Genomic DNA, 23,312 nt, shown 5'->3' on the forward strand with positions numbered 1-23,312 from the left:
ATTAAATAGTTATAACTTTTTTTAGTCACGTAGCTCATAGTAGTTTTTCCACAGCCCAAAGTTTACATCAATTTTTCCACATCTCATAGTTGAATCAATTGGACCGTAAATCCACTAAATGAGTGCTTTTGATTTTTATAAAACACGATATGTGTGCGATTATGATTAGTATAATATGACGGATTAGGCGATTACTATGTAGAAACCACATGCCAAGGACGATTCCACGGGGACACGCGGGAAGTACAACCAGATGTGAGGGGGAAAAAAGAGTCTCCGCTTTCACCTCGCAGCCTTCCCCCTCACCCCAGCAGCGAGCGGCCAGAAACAGAGCGGTGCGTTAAGAGTCCCGGCCCTTGCGCTGCGTCATTGCCTCTTAGAAACCAGCTAAGCTATTGTTGCAGAATCGCACGCGCCATCGAGAACCGAGGACGACGACGATGGCCCGGCCGTGCCTCCTCACCTTCCTGCTCGCCGCTGCCGCGGTGCTCACGTGGGCTCCCGGCGGCGCGCTGGGCAAGTCGAAGCTCGCCAAGAAAAGCGATGACATCGTGAACGGGCCCCTGCTCACGGAGAAGATCAAGGCGAAGAAGACGCTGATCGTTGGGCCGGACGAGGAGTTCAAGACGGTGCAGTCCGCCATCGACGCCGTGCCTGCCGGGAACGCCGAGTGGATCATCGTCCACCTCCGCTCTGGCCTGCACAGGCACGCATGCTTGCCTTCATTCGCATGATGCACTTCTCCTGGCCCTCTCCTTTTATTCTTATGATGACGATGATTTCCAACGACCACGCATGGATGGTTGATGCATGCAGGGGCAAAGTTGTGATACCGGAGAACAAGCCCTTCATCTTCGTGAGGGGTAACGGCAAAGGCCGGACCTCCATCTCCCACGAGTCCTCCTCTTCCGACAACGCTGAGTCCGCCGCGTTCACCGTCAACGCGGACAACGTCGTCGTCTTCGGCGTCAGCTTCAGGGTCCGTGCCCGGCCTCTCGCCCTCTCCCGTTTCCGTTTGTACGTACGTACGTCTTCTAGCTAGAATGGCAATAACGGTGCTGACACGCACGATCCATCCAATGCAAAACTTGACGCGACAGAACAGCGCACGCGTCGGTCTGGTGAACGACCCGGAGATCCGGTCGGTGGCGGCGATGGTGGCCGGCGACAAGGTGGCCTTCTACCACTGCGCGTTCTACAGTCCCCACCACACCCTCTTCGACAGCGCCGGCCGCCACTACTACGAGAGCTGCTACATCCAGGGCAACATCGACTTCATCTTCGGCAACGGCCAGTCCATGTTCCAGTGCCCGGAGATCTTCGTGAAGCCTGACCAGCGGACGGAGATCCGCGGGTCCATCACCGCGCAGGTACGGGAGGAGGAGGACAGCAGCGGCTTCGTCTTCCTCAAGGGCAAGGTGTACGGCGTCGGCGAGGTGTACCTGGGCCGCGTCAGCGCGCCGGACTCGCGCGTCATCTTCTCCGACACCTACCTCTCCAAGACCGTCAACCCGGCCGGGTGGACCACCATAGGCTACAGTGGCAGCACCGAGTAAGTTATTATATTATTATTATTAAGCTTGATGGTGGCCATGAATCGTACGTAATTAAGCTTGATGGCCTTTTCATTTGTGCTGTGATTGTCGATATGATCGTCGCATGCAGCAAGGTGATGCTCGCGGAGTTCAACTGCACTGGGCCGGGCGCTGACGCTACGAATCGCGTGCCATGGTCGCGGCGCTTCTCTCTCAACGACGCGGCCAAGTACCTCACCATCGACTTCGTCAACGGCAAGGACTGGCTGCCGGCGTACTACTACTGATCCCAATGGATCGGATCGGACATGCATGTATACACATACATGCATCTTGTGTTGCCGTGTTCGGCCGAGACCCTTCTGACGCGCTGCTCTCGAGTAGTGTACCTGTGTAACGCCAAATTATTCAGATTGATTGATGACACACTGAACGACGATACTTTTCTTGCCATAGGAGTGACACTTTCATTATTGTTTGATCCCGAGCTCCAAATTACTGTACACGCATTGCTTTATGTTGAAGCACCTTTTTGTCTGGACAAACAGCTCCCAGCCCATCACATTTGTTTGGCTCTAGGCCTCTAGCTATAAGGGTAAATATTAGATACGAATGTGTTAATTTTTTTTACGAGAATATGGTTATATTAGAATTTTGATTTGTATTCTACAGTATATAATATAATTAAGCTGGTAGAGTTGGAATAACTCGGTCGCCGCATAATACGACGAGGGTGGGTTTATTGTAACCATGACGACAAAAGGACAAATTTGCAAGAGGGAGGCATTGCCTTGTCGGCACCACGGAGCAACCAGTGTTGCGGTATTAAGGTCCCAAAAATTTTCATCCCAAACTATCACATCGAATTTTACGGCACATGCATGGAGTATTAAATATAGATGAAAAAAAACTAATTGCACAGTTTGGTTGGAAATCGCGAGACGAATGTTTTAAGACTAATTAGTCCATGATTAGCCGTAAGTGCTACAGTAACTAACACACGCTAATAATTGATTAATTATGCTTAATAAATTCGTCTCGCAGTTTCCAGGCGAGCTATGTAATTAGTTTTTTTTATTAATATCCGAAAACTCCTTTTGATATCCCCGAAACATCCGATGTGACATCCAAAAATTTTAATTTCGCGAACTAAACGCAGGCTAAGGAACGACGCTCATAGACATGCGTCGCTCCCTGCGAGCAGCTCAGGCGGAACCCCGCCATCCCCTGAAGTTCCTCCCTTGCCTCTCTGCCTGCCTCGCCGCCACTCGAGCGCACCACCAGCAGGCCGTGCAGTCGCTAGGATGGCGCTGGCGGGGCCCTTTCCCTCCTTCCCTCCCTTCCCCTCATTCTCCCTCTCCTCTCCTCGGCGCTGGCTGGCCTGGGTGGTGCTGGTCGGTGATTGTCCTGGACTTTGGGGTCACCGGCAGCTGGATCTGCGGTCTCCATGCCTAGATCCAGCGTCCAACGGTGGCCTCGAAGCTCTGCCTGGCAGATCGGCTCTGGTGTCTGGTTTGGCCGGTTCTGTGCCGGTGGGTCTTCTCGCTGGTATGAGCTGAGGTGGGTGCCCACGTGCTGCTGTCAGTGCCCTGCAGTTCGTCGGCGCGTGTGGGGCTTCATCGCTCTGGTGCAGTTCGGCGACCTAACCCACAGGGGCGGCCAGATCCGTGCTGTCCATGAGTGTAGGGGTAGTGTGTGCTAACGCCGTCCCCTACGGCAAGAGCTCCCGGTTGTGGCCAGCAGCGACGCGGCGACGGTGGCTCCCGGCGGCTATGCGACATGGCGGAGTGGGCTGGCTCGGCAGGGGTTGGGACGTTGGTGGGCTGGATGACTGGGGCTTCTTTTGATCCGATCCTGGCACTCTTCTCCCCACCATCTGTCTTCCCCTTCCTAGGGTTGGCTTCCGTGACGAAGCTGGCCGGATCTGCTGTGGGCCGGCTTTACCAGTTCCGGCGAGGGCGGACTCTCCGATGGGCTTCTTCCGGCGTTTTCTCCTAGCTGGCATCTCTAGGGGTGGCGGTCGGGCGGGACTGTTGCTGATCCATTACGGCACCCTACCTCCTTGGTAGGGTTCGATCTCTGATGGTGATAGTGTGGAAATTAGTTGAGGTCGGGGCGAAATCGTGGATGAGACGTCGTTCCCTTATCAGAGGCATCATTTTACTACCTTTTCTTCTATCGTATTGGATGTTATAGGTGAAAACCTTCCCTTAGTGGGCTACTTTGTTGACGCTTTTAGCGTCGTTTTCTCCATGGAGGTATTGCTGGGCTTTCTAGTTTCTGTGGTTGCTCTTTGCCGTCTGGCCATGGTGGTGCCCCAAGGTGTCACCTGGCAAGTCGTCATGTTTTCTTTCTGTCGTTGTTATTAGTTAGTTGAGTTGTTTAGTTGGGTCGATTCGATAAGTTGAATCAAGTAGCAGCGTGAGTTTGGATGTTTGGCCCGTTGTTGTACCAAAATTGCGTAGGATGAGTAAAACACTCTCCTTAGTTGTATGATTTTTTGGCCTAGTTTTTATTAAAAAAAACTAGATGGACACTTATCTTTTTTTTCGTCTAATAAAAATCGCGGCAAAGCTTCCGTCGTTCTTTCTGTAAAAAAACACATAGACATAGAAGAGACTCTGTTGGGGTCAGTGGCCATAGCCGGCGACGGCTAACGCATCTCTTCCATTCGCCCCGATACCCTTCACACTGTTGTGCCTCTTCTCGCTGGGCCTCGCCACCACCCGGGGCACACCCAGTTTGCATTGGCTCGGGCCCGGCCACGTGTAGCACCTCAGCACACCAACCGGCCTGCCCGTCTTCTCTTCTACGTTGCGCCTCTTGATTGTTCCCCACCCTAGCCTTAACCAACCCTGTGCCCTTCGCTGCCACGGGAGACTAATCCTTGTCACCTCTCAGCTGCATCGACATGCCATGGCAAAACGTGATGCAGCGCGAAGAGATTGTAGTGACGGCAGTGGGCGCAGAGGATCAATGGCCAGCAAGGCAATTGGTGGTGGCGGCGGTGACATGTGAGTCCAAGGGAGAAGACGGGAGCAAAGAGACAAAGAAAAATGGGCCAAGGGCAAAAAACAAATGATATTTCATCACATTTCTCCCTCCTAGGCTAAAATTCATATTCGGAGTGTCCATCAGCCAGTTGGACATTTCTTGTGTCCGCTGGCATTGCGACTTCACTCACGTATCCATGGTTACAATCAATATTCATATTTATTAATGAAAGTTAAGTAATGGGCGTGGAGACATGTTCTCCTCAAGCATTGTAACTATATTTAAATATTTGTTTTCATATAATTCTTTAGTTAAATGTTTCTATACATAATTTATATTTTCTATAAACTGCTAAATGAAATAGCTCTCACTATAGCTATTTGGAAGAGGATGCTAATGTCTTAGCCCACTATTTAATAAAAAAAGGACGTACCTAGTACAGAGAGCTCCCGCTCTATACGGGGTTTGGAAAAGGGTGTTAGTGGTAAGCCTTACCCTCGCCTGTGTAATACGAGGAGGCCGCGACTCGAACCCGGGATCTTCCGGTCACAGACAGTAAGACTCTACCGCACTATTTAATACCTTGGTACTAATATAACGTGAGCCAGGGAGGCCTTATTGGAAAAATCTGATTACCATATGCAGAATCGTAAATAAATAGAAATTGAATACGTGTTAATTGAGATTGTTTTATCATTTATGTACCCTAATCATAAAGCAGTTCCTGAAATCTGTTATGCGAGGTCTAGGGAAGTAGAGAGTTACTCAAGAATACATAACACGTCACGACGAGATGATTAATGATTCTGAGCACTTACAATCTAGAGTTGGTACATCGCTTTCTGCCTGGAGTTGCATACAGATAGCGATTTTTTTAGCAATAAATATTGTGAATTGGTATGCTTTATGATTGCAATTGTTTAACATGTATCTAGAGGCGAATGATGTCAAGTGAGCAAGGATCGGGTCGTCGCTTCCTTAGTGGCGTGCTACATCGGCACCCGGATGTAGTGAAAAATGAGCAAGGGTCTTCGCATCTAAGTCGACCGGTGCGAAGGGTAAGGAAGCTAGTCGAACCAACTAGGATCCGTTTAGGTAGTTGGAATGTAGGGTCACTTACAGGTAAGTTAAGAGAATTAGTTGATACCGCGACTAGGAGGTGTGTAAATATATTATGCGTTCAAGAGACTAAATGGAAGGGTCAGAAGACGAAGGAGGTGGACAATACAGGTTTCAAGCTTTGGTACACAGGGACAGTCATGAATAGAAATGGAGTAGGAGTTTTGATTGATAAGAGCCTCAAGAATGATGTGGTGGGAGTGAGAAAGCAAGGAGATAGGATTATCTTAGTCAAGCTTGTCGTTGGTGATATGGTCTTGAACGTAATTAGTGCGTATGCCCCCAAGTAGGCATCGATGAGAGTGCTAAGAGACAGTTCTGGTAAGACTTAGATGGCCTGGTTAGAGCTATACCTAGTAGTGAGAAGCTTTTTATAGGAGGAGATTTTAATGGGCATGTAAGTACTACAAGCGCAGGTTTCGAGGCAATTCATGGAGGTTTTGGGTATGGTAGTAGGAATCAGGAGGGAGAGGAAGTTCTGGACTTCACGGTAGCTTTTGACCTGATCATAGCCAACACTTTCTTCAGAAAGAGAGAATCTCATCTAGTGACCTTTAGTAGCGGACAACACAGTAGCTAGATTGACTTTGTCCTCGCAAGAAGAAAGGACAAACGAGCATGCTTGGATTGCAAGGTGATACCAGGGGAGTGTGTTGTTTCTCAACATAAGCTTTTGGTGGCAGATTTTCATTTTCAGGTGTGTGCCCATAGGGATAAACAAGCTAAGATTGAAAGAACAAAGTGGTGGAAACTGAAAGGAGAGGCATCAGAGGTATTCAGGGAAAGGGTTATCAAAGAGGGCTCTTCGAAGGAAGAAGACGACATAAACAACATGTGGAAGAACATGGCAACCAACATTCGGAAGGTGGCCTCAGAGGTGTGTGGAGTAACCAAAGGAAGTGGAGGCGAGGCTAAAGATACTTGGTGGTGGAACAAGGAAGTCCAAATGGCTATTAAGGAGAAGAAAAAATGCTATAGACGCTTGTACCATGACAGGAGTGTGGACAACATAGAGAAGAAGACTACAAAGCGAGTTGTAAGTGTGGCAAAGGGTAGAGCGTACGAGGATCTTTACCAACATTTGAGTACGAAGGAAGGAGAGAAGGACATTTATAGGATGGCTAGGGTTCATGAGAGAAAGACACGGGACTTCAACCAAGTTAAGTGCATTAAGGATGAAAGGGAGCATCTCTTGGTGAAGGAGGATGAGATCCGACATCGATGGCAAGAGTATTTTGACAAATTGTTCAATGGTGAGAATATGGACACGACCTTTCAGTTGGATGACTCTTTTGATGACACCAATAGGCGCTTTGTGCGGAGAATCCAAGAATCTAAAGTCAGAGAGGCGTTGAAAAGGATAAAAATAGGTAAGGCGATGGGACCGGATGGTATCCCAATCGAGGTGTGAAGATGCCTCGGGGACATAGCTATAGTATGGCTAACCAAGCTGTTCAACCATATTTTTCGATCGAACAAGATGCCTAATGAGTGGAGGAGAAGTATATTGGTACTGATCTACAAGAATAAAGGGGATATTCAAAGTTGTACTAATTACCGGGGAATTAAGTTGATGAGCCATACTATGAAGCTATGGGAGAGAGTTATCGAGCATCGCTTGAGAGCAATAACGCGGGTCTCTATGAACCAATTTGGTTTCATGCCCGGAAGGTCAACCATGGAAGCTATTTTCTTAATAAGACAAGTTATGGAGCGGTATAGGGAGAAGAAGAAGGACCTACATATGGTTTTTATTGACTTGGAGAAGGCTTATGATAAAATACTAAGGAATATTATGTGGTGGGCTTTGGACAAACATAAAGTCCCAACGAAGTACGTCGGGCTCATTAAGGACATGTACAACAATGTTGTGACTAGAGTTCGAACAAGTGATGGAGACACAGATGACTTCCCGATTAGGATAGGACTACATCAAGGGTCAGCTTTGAGCCCTTATTTGTTTGCTTTAGTGATGGATGAGGTCACAAGGGATATACAAGGGGACGCCCTTGGTGTATGCTTTTCGCGGATGATGTAGTGCTAGTTGATGAAAGCCGGACAGGAGTGAATCAGAAACTGGAGTTATAGCGGGAGACTTTGGAGTCCAAAGGTTTTAGACTCAGTAGAACTAAAACTGAGTATATGAGATGTGACTTCGGCACTACTACTCGGGAGGAGGAAGATGTTAGTTTGGAAGGTAAGTAGTGCCTAGGAAGGATACCTTTCGATATTTAGGATCAATGCTACAGAGGGACGGGGATATTGATGAAGATGTTAGCCATAGAATCAAAGCAGGGTGGATGAGGTGGCGGCAAGCGTCTGGTGTCCTATGTGACAAAAGGGTACCACAGAAGCTGAAAGACAAGTTTTATAGGACGACGATTAGACCTGCTATGTTGTATGGTGCAGAATGTTGGCCTACGAAAAGACGACATGTTCAACAGCTAAGTGTCGCGGAAATGCGTATGTTGTGTTGGATTTGCGGTCATACAAGAAGGGATCGAGTTCGGAAGGATGATATACGTGATAGATTAGGGGTAGCGCCAATTGAAGAAAAGCTTAACACCGGTTGAGATGGTTTGGACATGTGCAACGGAGACCTCCAGAGGCACCGGTGCGTAATGGAATCCTAAGCCAGGATAGTAACGTGAAGAGAGACAGAGGAAGACCGAAGTTGACTTGGGTAGAGGCAATAAAAGGAGACTTGAAATGATGAAATATACCCAAAGACTTAGCCTTAGATAGGAGTGCTTGGAAAACAGCTATTCACGTGCCTGAACCTTGATTGCTTCTGATGGGTTTCAACTCTAGCCTACCACTACTTGTTTAAGACTTAAAGGCTTTGTTGTTGTTGCTGCTGCTAGAGGCGTATAGGAACACATGAGCAAATGTAGGCCTCGCATAAACAGAAAACCTGTTTATACAAAGGTTCAGAAACAAACTGAGATTGTTTTGCACCCAACAAACGGAGTTTTTTTTTTTTTTTTTTGCAACTATTATCTAATCAAACTGAGTGACAGAAACCATGAATCTTTTTTTTTACATCAAAACCAATGTGGTCATAATTGTTCAAAAATACAAACCCCAACTCTTCATACTTGTGTAACATCAAACTTTCTTCATGAATTAAATATATCTGCACTTCTGCAGAATCCAGTGCCCCTCTCACCATCCATTTGTCTTACGTATCATTTGTTTCCACCATCAGTTACCAGGCTGCTGATATATGGCGGATCAACAATTTTCTTCACTATCTTCCACCTTAGGAGGACCAGAATGCCTCCTCATCGGTGAGGGAGATGCCATTCCAGATTGGAAGGATAACCTCTTCTTCGCGGGTCCAGCAAAGCCTCCTTTTTCTGGTGTCTCTGCACCGTTCTTTAATGCCGAGCCATGGAGGCGGGACTGAGCCCTTGCAGATTCTGTGGGAACCATGTAGCTTGGGACTGATGGGGAGCCTGCAACACTCTCACTGTCCCGCACCGTTGAGGTGGCTATGCTGTGCCTCCTTGGTCGTTCAGACTGAACGCTTAGGGCCATTCTTTGGCATGGTGGATTTCTTCCTCACAAGGATTGGTGTTACTTTAGGAGAAAGTGTTGATGGGGACTGCCTGGAGGCTGGACGGATCAGTTTTGGAGTAGTTGGTGCTGGCTTGTCTGGCTTAGAGTCCCGACGGTTGAAGGCCTTTGTGATCTCACCCTCTCCAAGGTTCAAGCTCATGCTCTTCACGGATCCACGGTCAATGTTGCTCTCTTTGTCAGTTCCATTCTGGCCCTTCCATGGCTTTGCTGCCATCCAGCGTTCCAACCAGCTCCAGCCCCACTGTAGGTTGTTTGGGTCCACAAACATTGGATTGGCAGACCTCGAAGTGCTCTTCCACTGCAACGAACAGAATGAAACATTATAAGCATGCTCTCACACTAAGAGATAATATACATATTGGCACCTGTTATTGACGAACAACAGAAACCTACCTGATGAGAAAATGCGTATGCAAGTGCTCTCTCTCGTCTTACTGCAGCCTCTTGCCTGCTTATTAGGATCGCCTCAATTTGCTCCTTGGATTGAGTACTGTCATCCCACTGCTCACCCATCTGGTTTTATTTACAAACTGAATATGTTTAGCGCTCTTGACAACATTTTGTGAATATCTCAAGGCATAGAGAAAAGGAGAAAAACAATATTACTCAAATCAAGTGAACAAGCAGCACATGGAATCTTCTTGTGCAGGGATTTGAGATTTGCCTACCCTGAAATTATCCAATTCTTGTTTCAGTAAGAGCTGACGTTGGAGGGCCTGGTTCTCCTCAGACATCTTCAGTCTCCTTGAACGTATCTGTGATTGCACCCGTGCTAGAGTCTGCATACAGCACAGAGTGCTTGCAGCTTGACGCTTAATAAAATTACCATCAACCAGTGTCTTCAATCAAGGCCTCGCAGGGCTCTTAATGCTCTCCTTGCCTGTTATTATCAAAGAAGGGAAGTCTCAGCATACTTACAGTATAAATTATATTCTTCTTTATGAGTAAGAAAATCAAATTTTCAAAGTTATTTCGTCATCTTACAATTTACAAACTATAATATTCTCCACTTTTACTAAAAGCAACATGAAGTTTGAAGCCATGTTTGCATTCAAACAAAATACACTACTGAAAAGTCAACATTCACAAAATTCTGTTTGTATTATAGATACATGAATATCACAGGCAGAAAAAGTATCTGTAAGAAGAATAATGAAAGGTAGCTGCCACCAACTGCCAGTTCATGACTTTGCAATTGCAACACCTGGAAAGATTGATTTAAGGGCCACTGCAATAAACATATACTGAAAATAAACGGAAAGGGCAACAATCGCATCAAAGGGGGCGAGGGGCATTACACTAGAAGCTAGCAGTTCCTAAAGGTGCAATTGAAGCTAGAAAACTTGCTATGATTCATAAAAATTCATTTACCACACAATGCTGTGAAAAGAATACACAAATCCTCAATAGCAAAAGTATTGAACCAAGAGAACTCACTTCCAAATAATAACTGAATGACTACAAGATGCAGGTTCGGTGGGTTGCCAACACCTAAATGTGGAACACTGTAGGAGAAAGTCTGCAGCCGACAGACATTTGCTTGCATGTTCAGTAATGTTGATGTGGAGGGAAATCATAAGAAAAAAGAACTGTATCCTCAAAACTGCTAAGCAGCAGCCCAGGTAAATAAACAATGAATCATCTTTAGTTTTTTTACCAGTAGCTATTAACAACCTTTTTTTTTTAGCTATTAACAAAAGCAACCAGTGTAATATTTTAACTGGCACAGTGAGTTCTTATCTAGATTATTCAAAGATGTAGCACAAGGCATCCATATCTTACAAAATGCACGAAACAGCTTAATTCAAGGCTAATTTTATATTACCAGGTAACCTCGGAATGCTGTCTGAATCTTGGTTGGAGCTAGCTCTTCCCTTGATATACATGGTGGTAATACTGACATCTGCATAGGGACAGCAGGGACTGCCTCCACAGAATTATGGTTGCTCTGCTCCTGCACAGCTTCAGGGACCTCAACCTCAATTTGATGTAAGAGATGGTAGAGCTGGAGGGGGTGGCACTGAAATATTGACTTCCAAGGAGGTGGATGGGGTTAGATCTAGGGGTGGGCTTGGATTGCCAGCTGCTAGCTTCTTCCGCAGTTTCTGTTCATTTCATCAGCATAATTTGGTCTGTGAGCACAATTCAGTCCATACCGGAGTATGCAAAAAGGCGGTACAGGAATTATTGAATGTGAAGCTAAAATAATCCCTGTTCCATTTTTCATCACACAACAGCATAGTTGAAAAAAGGCCACAAGTGAGAAATTAAATTGTGTGCAGCTGTCAGTGAAAATTTGGCATTTCTATCATCAACATTTGAAATCAGGAGACTGGAATCTTTGCAGTGAGGAAAGGAGAGATTTAGATCCTGTTCAAAGGCTAGTACAAACTAAAACGGAAATCCAACACAATGCCCCGTACAGAAGAATCCCTAGAGCCGTTACCTCCTTCTCCTTAGGTTCAGGACTAAAAACCTTCTTGACGGCACCGAACCACTTCCCCTTCCTCCCCATGCCTCCAAACTCTTCGACAAGAAAGAGTCGCTGTGAAGAACAAGTCAGCCGGATCAGATCTACGGTCCACCAGGATCAGAACAAAGAAAGTCATCCAGCAGCAAACGAATACTAACCAACACAAGATGGAAGCTGAGGAGCGGGGCCGACGGGTGCAGCACGGGTGGGCAGAGAGGGAGGCCGGCGGTGGTGCGTCCGTAGCCTCTCGTGCCGGTGGACGAGGGAGTGGGAGTATTTATTTCTTTTTCGTTTTCTTTCTTTTTTTTCTTTCCTGGAGACCTTTTTTTGTTAGGAACCGGAGCTTCGTATATTAGTCGTGAACAAGATTACAATCGTGGTCTGAGATATCCCTAAGACCAGCTAGGGTTATAAGCCACTCCTCCACTAGGTTATCATGGGAAACTAGATAAGCACACTCATGAGCTAATCTATTACATCTTCGATTAATGAAAACCAAATCAAAGGCTTCGAAGCTCCGGCTGAGATCTTTCATCTGTTGCAAAATGGGATTTGTCGGTGCGAAATATGGCCAATAAATAAATATTTGTAGTTTTATCGTGTGTTGTGATCTGATGTGGCCTAGCATACGATGACACATGATTCATACTGGTTCAGACAACGTGCCCTACATCCAGTTTCAGTTGATCGGTGACTTTATTCCTGAGCCCATGTGCTTAAAGTTTGTTGTAGGATTACAAACGAGTAAGGAATGAGAAGGGGGTATAGAGGCCCGATCGGACTCTGAACCGAGTGGGAGGGAGTGATGGATGCTCAAACATGCGCTAAGTATTGGAGCGTATGGTCTGTGTGCCGAACTTATCAGCTGTTGAGAGCGTGTAGACTGTATAGCTGTCGAGTTCTAGAGCTGTTGAGCTGCCGTGTCCTCTCATCCTAAGAGAGAGCGCATCCCCTTTTATAGTTGAAGGGGATAGCCTTACAAGTCAGAGAGAGAGTGTATACGGGTGCTGCCTAGTCTTGTTGCCCATGTCATCAGGTACGGGATAGCCGCCATCGCCCACCATACTGTTTATGCCGCCATCGCTCACCTTCCTATTCATGCTATGTTGTATCTGGTAGGCTGCACAGTGTTCACCTAGTACGGCAAACATCGGCGCCCACAATACTGTTCATGCTCTGACGCGTCTGGCAGGCTGTACAGTGTCCGTCTGACTTGGCCCGACGACACCGTCCTGCAGGTGCGCAGGGCATGGTAGCGTACGGTCCTCGGTATTACGGTTGACTTGAGCGTCTTAACTTATCTGCTCCGCTTGCTCTCTGGGCCCACACCGAGCGGGCGTTCCCCGTCAGCCCCGACCGTGTCGGTCGGGAAAGAGTAGCGAGCAGAGGTCTGACATATTCTCGGTTGAAGAAAGGGGGTCGAAGTCGGACTGCGGTCCCACCACGCCCAGGCCTTCCGATCGAGGCTCCGACCAGATCTCCTGGCCAAAGGTGCCGATCGAGGACTGGATCATGGTCTCATCTTGTCATTGTCTATCTGGTCCGACGCAGACGCGCGCTGTCACTACGCCGCCTGCTGGGCCAAGTAATGCAGGGAAGCGGGCCCATTGGGACCCCGGGTTTATGAACCCGATAGGAGCCTCCGAGCCCCTTTGGGACTTTTGTGAAGCCGTGAAGGGGCTGTTGAGTTGCCGCTTTTGAGGGCGCACAGGAGTACAATGCTAAAAGATCTCTCGTAAGGAGAGAGCATCGTACATCTCGAACGGGCCCTTGTCCCGGATTTTGGATCAGAGGACGGAGAGATGGAGGAGAGCATTGTAGCGGGAGAACAAAGGATCTTGGCTCCCTTGTTCCGCTTCATGCCCCAAGGTGCGGAGCAGTCCCAGGGCTGTTCACACACACTTTGCGTGTTATTGTAAAAGTCTAGGGCTTGTGTCTTTAGGTTAGTGAAAGCTTGTATTTGCTTTGTAATTCTTGTGCCCATTGTGCCATGGAGGCGGGCTGTTATTGGAACTTCGATGTTTTTCCCCTTTGGTTTGTTGTACTGTGTAGGGAAACTGAGTAGGATTTAGGCGGCCAGCCTCTATGTGGAAGACCGACAAAGGTCGTGGAGGCGCGCAAAGTGGAAACAGGCACCCAGCCTCCGTGGGGAGGACTAGCGAAAACCGCGGAGGCGCGCCAGAGGGATATTGGCACCCAGCCCCTAAGGAGGGGACTCGCAAAGGCCGCGGAGGCGCGTTGTGCAGACATAGGCACCTAGCCCCTAAGGAGGAGACTCACAGGTAATCTGTTTTCTGCCGGGTGCGCGCGAGCGCACCAGGTGGGTGTAGCCCTAAGCCTGCGGCCAACTAGGGAGTCGGTCGGAGGCTAAGCACCTTGGTACTCTTTTTTTGGTGCTGTGGACTCTTGTGTCTCTTTCGATTGGGCTGTTCGCCCATGTCCAATCCGACCACAACCTGTGCGGTCGGTCGGGTTCCTGAGTCAGGATCTGGCAGCTCGAGCCACTAGGGGCCTTATGGAGACGGGGATCCCAATCTTCCATCAGGTGATGGTAACTATCATTGTGGCAGAGAATGACACACCGATCCGGCTTCAGATCAAAAGATCGAACCCTGCAATTTTAGCACCACAGCTCCTCTGGTTATCAACCAAGTCATGGACCAGGTTGACCTCGCCAAGAAGGCTAATCCCTGCCTGCGCAACGAAGAATATAAGCAAGAACGAGAAAGAAAGCAACCAAATTGCAGATGAATGATTAATCTCACGAGTTGGAGTCTCACAAACCGAAGAACGGCGAAATTGTTTCTTGACAGATAATCTAAGCAAAACCCAAACCCTAATGGAGGGGGCGGCGGCTGTTTATGAAGACTCTAGGGTCATGCAAGACCCCTGGACGCGCCCCTAATGGGCCCAAACTCGATACATGGTCCAACGGACCAAAAGACGGTGTCGCAGCACCCTGGCAGATTCTGGATGCTGACTTGTTTCGACGATTCCTGTTGATTCCGAATAGATTTTGATGTGAAACCACTTGGATTAGCTTCCTTATCAAATTAGCTTTCCATCCATATGTGGATCATTGAAAACGGAGTCCGGATGCGTTCTGGGTGACTAATTTAAGGCAGACTGGTCCTGGAGGCCAAGGCAGACTCGAATTCGTGTTGGACTAGGCCTCCGGGTTGTGTTGGACGTCCTTGCTGGTCATCATCACCTCCTCCACGTCCTCTTAGTCCCTCTTGACCCTCTCCAATGTTCCTAAGCAAGATAACATCATTAGGTAGTAGTCTATTCTCAAAAGTATGAAAATGATCGCTTAAGAACGAGCTCACCTGTAAATTGAGTTAACGTATTCGAGCCCGGGTCATTGGACCTTGCATGATGGTTGGAGGATCAGCTGGTACATCCAAAGGAGTGATGTCCTCATCATCCTCCCTCTCTTGAATTGGAGTCGTCCTCGACTCAAGCTCATCTTCTTCTCCCAAATAAGGTTTTAAATCTGCAATGTTAAATGTGGGACTAACCCCGAACTCGGGTGGCAACTCAAGTTTGTATGCATTATCATTTATTTTCTCAATAATCTTATAAGGACCAGCTGCTCTTGGTATTAATTTAGACTTATGTAGCTCAGGAAATCTATCTATTATTAAATGTAACCAAACCAAATCACTCGGTTCAAGTTTAATCTCTTTTCTACCTTTACTACCAGCAATTCTATACTTTTCATTCATGCTTTCAATATTTGCTTTAGTTGTTTCATACAACTTATGAATAAAATCAGCACGCTCTCTAGCATCACTATGTATTCTCTCAGTGGTAGGTAAAGGCAAAAGATTAATAGGAGCACAGGGGTTAAAACCATACACTACCTAAAAAGGACTTACCTTGGTGGTGGAATGTTCTGCCCTGTTATATGCAAACTCCACATGCGGCAAACACTCTTCCCACATCTTCAAATTGCGCTTCAAAATGGCTATCAACATGGTGGACAATGTTCGATTCACAACCTTAGTTTGCCCATTAGTTTGGGGATGACATGTTGTAGAAAACAACAGCTTGGTCCCCAATTTATTCCACAACGTGCGCAAAAAATGACTCAAGAATTTTGCATCACGATCTGAAACAATAGTAGAAGGCATACCATGCAAGCGAATAATTTCTTGAAAGAAAAGGTCATCAATATGAACAGCATCGTCGCTCTTATGACAAGGAATAAAATGTGGCATCTTAGAAAAACGATCAACCACCACAAAAATACTATCCCTCCCCCTCTTAGTCCTTGGCAATCCCAACACAAAATCCATAGATATATCTGCCCAAGGAGTAAAAGGAACAGGAAGAGGCATATACAAACCATGTGAGTTCAATCCTGACTTAGCTTTTTGACATGTGGCACACCGAGCCACATATCGCTCTACATCTCACCTCATCCTTGGCCAAAAAAAGTGCGTGGACAGCACCTCCTCCGTCTTCTTGGCACCAAAATGTCCCATCAATCCGCCTCTATGTGCCTCCTGCAACAACAAAAGACAAACGGAACCAACTGGAATGCATAGGCGGTTAGCTCTAAACAAAAACCCATCGCTAATCATAAACTTATTCCATGTGCGTCCCTCTCTACAATTAAGCAACACATCCTTAAAATCAGGATCAAGCACATATTGTTCTTTAATGGATTGAAGACCAAAAATCCGGCAATCAAGTTGGGACAACAATGTATATCTTCTAGACAAAGCATCAGCAATCACATTATCCTTCCCTTTCTTATGTTTGATAATATAAGGAAAAAATTCAATAAATTCAACCCATTTAGCATGCCTACGATTCATATTATTTTGAGAGCGAAGATACTTAAGCGATTCATGATCAGAATGAATAACAAATTCTTTAGGCCACAAATAATGACGCCATGTCTCTAAAGAACGAACAAGTGCATACAATTCTTTATCATATGTGGAATAATTAAGAATAGGACCATGCAATTTTTCACTAAAGTAAGCAACAGGTCTACCATCTTGCATCAAAACACCACCAATGCCAACTCCACTAGCATCACATTCTAGCTCAAAAGTCTTACCAAAATTAGGAAGTTGCAGCAATGGTGCGTGTGTAAGCTTGTCCTTCAAAATGTCAAAGGACTCCTCATGTGTCTCTCCCCAATGAAACACCACTCCTTTCTTCGTCAACTCATGCAATGGGGCAGCAATGGTGCTGAAATCTTTGACGAAGCAGCGGTAGAATCCTGCAAGACCAAGAAAACTCCTCACCTGTGTGACGGTTTGGGGAACCGGCCAGCTCTTTATGGTTTCAATTTTCATCTCGCCCACCTCAATTCCCTGTGGAGTTACAACATAGCCAAGAAAAGAAACTCGATCCGTGCAAAAGATGCACTTCTCAAGGTTACCAAATAAATGTGCATCACGTAAGGCATTAAAAACAGCACATAAGTGATCCATATGTTTATCAAAAGACTTGTTGTAAATCAATATATCATCAAAGTAAACTACCACAAAATGACCAATAAAAACTCTTAAAACCTCATTCATTAAGCGCATGAAAGTGCTAGGTGCATTTGTCAAACCAAAAGGCATAACTAACCACTCATACAACCCGAATTTGGTTTTAAATGCAATTTTCCATTCATCTCCAAGTTTCATTCTAATATGGTGGTAGCCACTTCGCAAGTCAATCTTAGTGAAAATTATAGAACCACACAACTCATCAAGCATGTCGTCTAGCCTAGGAATAGGATGACGATACCGAATAGTAATATTATTGATGGCTCTACAATCAACACACATACGCCAACTTCCATCTTTCTTAGGAACCAAAAGTACAGGAACGGCACAAGGACTAAGGCTTTTATGTACATACCTACGGTCCAAAAGGTCTTGGACTTGCTGCTAAATTTCCTTAGTCTCCTCAGGATTGGTTTGATATGTAGCTCGGTTGGGCAAGGTCGCTCCCAGAATCAAATCGATTTGATGCTCTATCCCTCTCATAGGTGGCAGCTCCGGGGGTATCTCAGCTGGAAAAATGTCCTCATACTCCTGCAAAAGGTTAGTGATAGCAGGAGGTACTGAGCTAACAATATCATCAAGTGAAAACATAGCTCATTTGCATACCAAAGCATAGCAAATATCATCATCAGAAATTTTTAGCAAAGTCATATTTTGTTGCAAGCATAACACCACCCTTCAATTTAATCCCCTCAGCCTTAGAAATAGATATAGACTTATCCTTTTTAGGTGGGAAAATAGAATTAGCAACTTGCTGATTTTCAGATTGAACATCATTCAAACTAGCAGCGCGTTCTCTATCAGCTTGTACAATTTGAGCAGGGGTCAAAGGTACCAAAGTAATTTTCTTTCCTTTATGCACAAAAGTGTATTTATTACTTCTACCATGGTGTGTAGCATCATTATCATGTTCCCAAGGATGACCCAATAAGAGTGAACAAGCTTACATAGGTACCACATCACAATCAACAGAATCAGCATAAGAACCAATAGAAAATAAAACTCTACAAGTTTGTGTTACCTTTGCTTTACCAGAATCATTTAGCCACTGAATATGATATGGACGTGGATGTGGACGTGTGGTCAAGCCAAGCTTCTTGACCAAATCAGAACTCACCAAATTGTTGCAGCTGCCTCCATCAATAATGACACGTGCTCGACGGTCGCTGATGACAAAGAAAATTTAGAACAAGTTATGGCGTTGTAGCTTCTCAGGTTGCTGGACTTGTGAGCTGAGCACCCGCTATACAATAATGCTCCTATAGGACACCGTGGCCTCATCACCAAGGACTTCGCCGTCCTCCTCATCTGCATCTTGATCTTCTTCATCCTCAATGTCAGAGATGCTGATGTAACCATCTTCTGTAGCAATATATGCCCGCTGACTTGGGCAGTCCTTCTGCACATGGCCAATGCCATGGCAGCGGTGACATTGAATATCTGAAGTACATCCTGTCGATGCAACGGATGAGGAACTCTTGGTAGGCACCTGCAAAGAATTTTTACCTAAATCTGAAGGTCTTGCGGGAGGTGTCTTAGGTGTAGCAGAAACTCTAGAGGCTGTTGGTCGCTTGCTCGCTGGTGGAGGCATCCGAAAAGTGGTTGGCTTGGTCATCCCCGAAGATGGTGCCGAGCGTGGCATGTAGGTGCTGGTGCTGACCTTGCTCTTGCCCTGCTGTTCACGCCCCTGCAATTCCTTTTCTACAAGCATAGCAAACTGAAACAATTGGTTGATAGTGTTAAATTCTTTATAATCAACAATATCCTGAATGTCACGCCTCAAACCCAAATAAAAATGACAAATGGCATCTTCATTTCCCTCTACAACACTACAGCGCATCAATCCCTTTTGGAGCTCACCATAGTAATCCTGTACAGATTTATCTCCTTGTTCTAAACGCATCAATTTTTTACGCAAGTCTCTATGATAAGAAGGAGGAACAAAACGATCACGCATAGCTACCTTAAGTTCTTCCCATGTACCAGGTAAAGCATCCTGTGCAGCTAGCCCATTCCACCAAATAATGGCAAAATCCTTAAACTCACTAGTAGCTTGTCTAACTCTATGCTGCTCAGGTACAAGGTGGACACTAAACTTTTGTTCTACCGTCATCTCCCAATCAAGATATCCCTCAGCATCATAATGACCCGAAAAAGATGGTATTGTGAACTTAATCTTAGCATAAGGATCATCGGGCACATGGTGATTATTACCTTAACGGTGGTGGTGGTGGACACCACCCATACCTATCGTGTTGCGGCGAAGACGTTGTCGTAATCTCTCTTGTCGGATAGCTGCTTGACCTATGTTTCTAGCGGCATCATGCACCGTGTCTTGACCATCGGTGTTGCTGCCGGAAACGTCGTTGTTGCCTGCCACAAAGGTTTCCAACTCAGTAACCTTGTCGGTTAGCGTGGAAATTCGCTTGTCTAATCTCTCCATGCTATTGCCAATGTTGAGTTCAATGAGTGTGTCAGTGATGGCCTTCCTGACGGCCTCATTCATCCTTTTTTGGGCATCCTCTACAACAGCTTGTAGTTGCTCTTGGCTGACACACTCGCCGAAACCCTTAGGATTGTTATCTACAGTCTGTTCACCTACTGCCATTGAAAATACAAAAATAGGAACAAATAGGTGAAAGTTATCCCTACCAAATGACTACGTGGTTGTAGTGGTGTCACTTTTCACAGCAAGTGGAAGTGTCTTACCAAGCTCTTACCAACGCAAGCAGTGGGCGGTACAACCGGTGGCTAGTTCGTGATACCTGTGAGGTAGTGGTACCGAGATTGCAAGGCCCTTTGTCTGTACTGATCTAAAGAATTTGTGGAGCTTGGAAGGCAAACAAAGAGTAATATGTATATCTGGCACACAAGTCAGTAACAGAAAGTAATACTAAATTATAGTCCAAAGTACTTGTTCTCGTTGCTGGTCTAAAGTGTTGCAAGTACCAGGTTGTGATAAATTTATGGTGGATAGCAAGGTGATAGGTATGAGAAAAATAAGTATGGTGGATGGAAACAGCAACACAAACAAGGAACCAGACAGCACACGTAAACATAGCTCACTTTAGGCTTCTCTATGTGCTCCTCTAGATATTGTTTCTCTTTTGTCCCTCTCTTTTTTTTCTATTTTTGGACTGTCGTTGTTTTTTTTGGGAAATTTCGACTTTTTTATTTTATTTTTTTGATATTTTTCCTTTACTTAGGAGCACAAATGCAGTAACCACAGAAAATATGAGCTCAAATAAGTGTAAGACGTGGCCAGTGGAATTTTTAGAAAATTGGATGAAAATCGACAAAAACCTTATGACCACGAAACGAGGATCTTGTGACCACTTTTTGACTAATCTAAAAATTCCGAACCTCAGCAAGACCAGGGATGGATGGATCCAAAAAAATTTCCTGATTGATTTGCATATATGGAACGTCCAAAAAGGAGTTCATATGCAAAAACTGGACCAGTTTTAAGAATTGGCTCCGAATTAGATGACAAAACGGGAACAATGTGTGCAAAATTGGTCACAACAGCCAAGATTTAATGGAAACGTTGGGGGAAAACACACGAACTGGACTCTAACATGACCTAACTAGCAACAAGACCTCGACTAGGACACAAACTCAACACGACGGACTCTAAAACTGAAATATGCAATGGCTATGGCGCGGAAGGTTCTAGGACAGGAAAAACGAGTATGGCACTAGACTATGGGACGAATGCAAAACACTCAAACAAGAAAATAAATGTGAACATGATGGTATACCTTAGCTTTGATACCACTTTATGGAGATGGGAACGTGATGGTAACTATCGTTGTGGCGGAGAATGACACACCGATCTGGCTTCAGATCGAAAGATCGAACCCTGCAATCTAAGCACCACAACGTCTTTGGTTATCAACCAAGTCATGGACCAAGTTGACCTCTCTAAGAAGGCTAATCCCTGTGTGCGTAACGAAGAACACAAGCAAGAACGAGAAAGAAAGCAACCAAATTGCAGATGAATGATTAATCTCACAAGTTGGGGTCTCACAAACTGATGAACGGCGAAACTGTTTCTTGACAGAATAATCTAAGCAAAACCCAAACCCTAATGGAGGGGCAGTGACTGTTTATGAAGACTCTAGGGTCATGCAAGACCCCTGGACGCGCCCCTAATGGGCCCAAACTCGATACATGGTCCAACGGACCAAAAGACGGTGTCGCAGCACCCTGGCAAATTTTGGATGCTGATTTGTTTTGATGATTACTGTTGATTCCGAATAGATTTTGACGTGAAACCACTTGGATTGGCTTCCTTATCAAATTAGCTTTCCATCCATATGTGGATCATCGAAAATGGAGTCCGGATGCGTCCTGAGCGACCAGTTTAAGGCAGACTGGTCTTGGAGGCCGAGGCAAACTCGAATTCATGTTGGACTGGGCCTCCGGCTTGTGTTGAACGTCCTTGCTAGTCATCATCACCTCCTCCACGTCCTCTTAGTCCCTCTTGACCCTCTCCAATGTTCCTAAGCAAGATAACATCATTAGGTAGTAGTCTATTCTCAAAAGTATGAAAAGGATCGCTTAAGAACGAGCTCACCTGTAAATTGAGTTGACGCATTCGAGCCCGGGTCATTGGACCTTGCATGACAGTTAGAGGATCAGCTGGTACATCCAAAGGAGTGATGTCCTCATCAGGGCCGGTCGGGGTTGCTCGAGTTTCGTGCATCACCCCATCCGTGGTTTCTGCAACCAGAGGAGTTGAGCTAACGTCGCTTGCCTCGATGGTTCTAGTGACACGCTTGCTGAGCTCACTAACGGCCATGTCTGAGTGGAATCCAGGTCCATTGTTCGTAACGGGGTCAGCATAGTCCTTATGCGGCATTCCACTGCTCCTTAACCCGCCTCCCAGTAGATGTCCGAGCCATTTTAGAGACCGACTCAGGTGGCCCGCTAGCCTCCCCTTGATGGAGATTTTGTGGGCATGGCTCGAGGTCAGGATTGAACGAGAAGGTTGAGATGACCCTGTCCACTTTTGAGTGGATCAGGTGAGGTCCACTGGGGCTCATCTATGTTTTCTCCCCTAGCTCTGTTTGACGCGAGGCAGCCTCGAGCCCTTTGTGGGCCAGCCTTCGAACCCCGGTCGGTTGCTGCTCATATCGAATGAGACAACTACCGCTTCGTGACGCGACGCGAAGCATCATGATGCAACAATTGCATATGCGATGCTTGGATGTATGGGATGAATGTATAAATGCATGCATGAGAATGGATGAATGAATGCTCATGCACTAGAAAAGTAAAATGGGGGTTGGTAAAGTTACCTCGATGGTTGGAGTGATGGGTTCGGGGAGCTCCTATCGGATATGTCTGAGTGGAATCCAGGTCCATCGTTCATGACAAAGTCAGCATAACCTGCATTAGGCATCCCACTACTCCTTACCCTTTTCTCGATAGCCGTTCGATTGACTTGGGTGACCGATTGGCTTCTCCTCGATGGAGATTCCATTGGTGGGCCCCTCCAAACCTTTCCTAGGAAAGCGGAGGGTCGTATGTGTGCGGTTGCGCCTTGTGTCCCACACCTGGGTTGTGGTAGTGGTGGGCCCCACCTAGTCCACATCCCACTAGCCAAGCGATGTTCCATCGAGCAGGCGTGTCCCGTCAGCCAGGCCACGTCCCACCGCACGTCCTTTCGCATTTAAATAAGCGGGAGGAGAGGGTTTTTTTCTCCCATCTCTTCGCCTTACCTTCACCACCACCGCTTCCTCTTCCTTCTTCTTGCTAAGCACCTTCGTGCGTTGTGGGGTTTTTAGGAGAGAGGAGAGCAGAGCGAGGGAGAAGGAAAACTTATAGATCCGCTCTTAGATCCATGGCACGATGTCGAACTAGTGGCCTTCCAACGTGGATCAGGAGGTGTTGGCCGCCTTTGCTGAGAAGGGGCTGCTCCCATCAAAGGAAGTGGCATATTGGAGGGCTCCCGCACTAGGGGAGGTTGTTCTACAACCCTGGGCTGATGAGGTCATCTCCTTCCTTGCATTCCATGAGCGTGAGCTCGGGTACCCCACGCACTGGTTCCTACATGGGATCCTCAATGAGTGGGGCCTAGAGTTGCAG

The 23,312-nt window shown here is 46.3% G+C and overlaps 1 protein-coding gene and 1 pseudogene across 1 annotated transcript; one reads left to right on the top strand and one right to left on the bottom strand.

The window, feature by feature from the left end:
- Positions 1-382: 382 nt before the first annotated feature.
- LOC136449999 (probable pectinesterase 67) lies at positions 383-2,130 on the top strand. The gene is made up of 4 exons (XM_066450251.1): positions 383-706; positions 817-979; positions 1,101-1,552; positions 1,666-2,130. Exons 1-4 carry the CDS (start codon positions 441-443, stop codon positions 1,820-1,822), a joined length of 1,038 nt encoding a protein of 345 aa, XP_066306348.1. The 5' UTR covers positions 383-440; the 3' UTR covers positions 1,823-2,130.
- A 6,521-nt stretch (positions 2,131-8,651) lies between these two features.
- LOC136449998 (protein IQ-DOMAIN 2-like) lies at positions 8,652-11,994 on the bottom strand (annotated as a pseudogene).
- Positions 11,995-23,312: the final 11,318 nt, after the last annotated feature.

The sequence above is a fragment of the Miscanthus floridulus genome, chromosome 5 (genome assembly GCF_019320115.1).
Source record: "Miscanthus floridulus cultivar M001 chromosome 5, ASM1932011v1, whole genome shotgun sequence".
NCBI lineage: Eukaryota > Viridiplantae > Streptophyta > Magnoliopsida > Poales > Poaceae > Miscanthus > Miscanthus floridulus.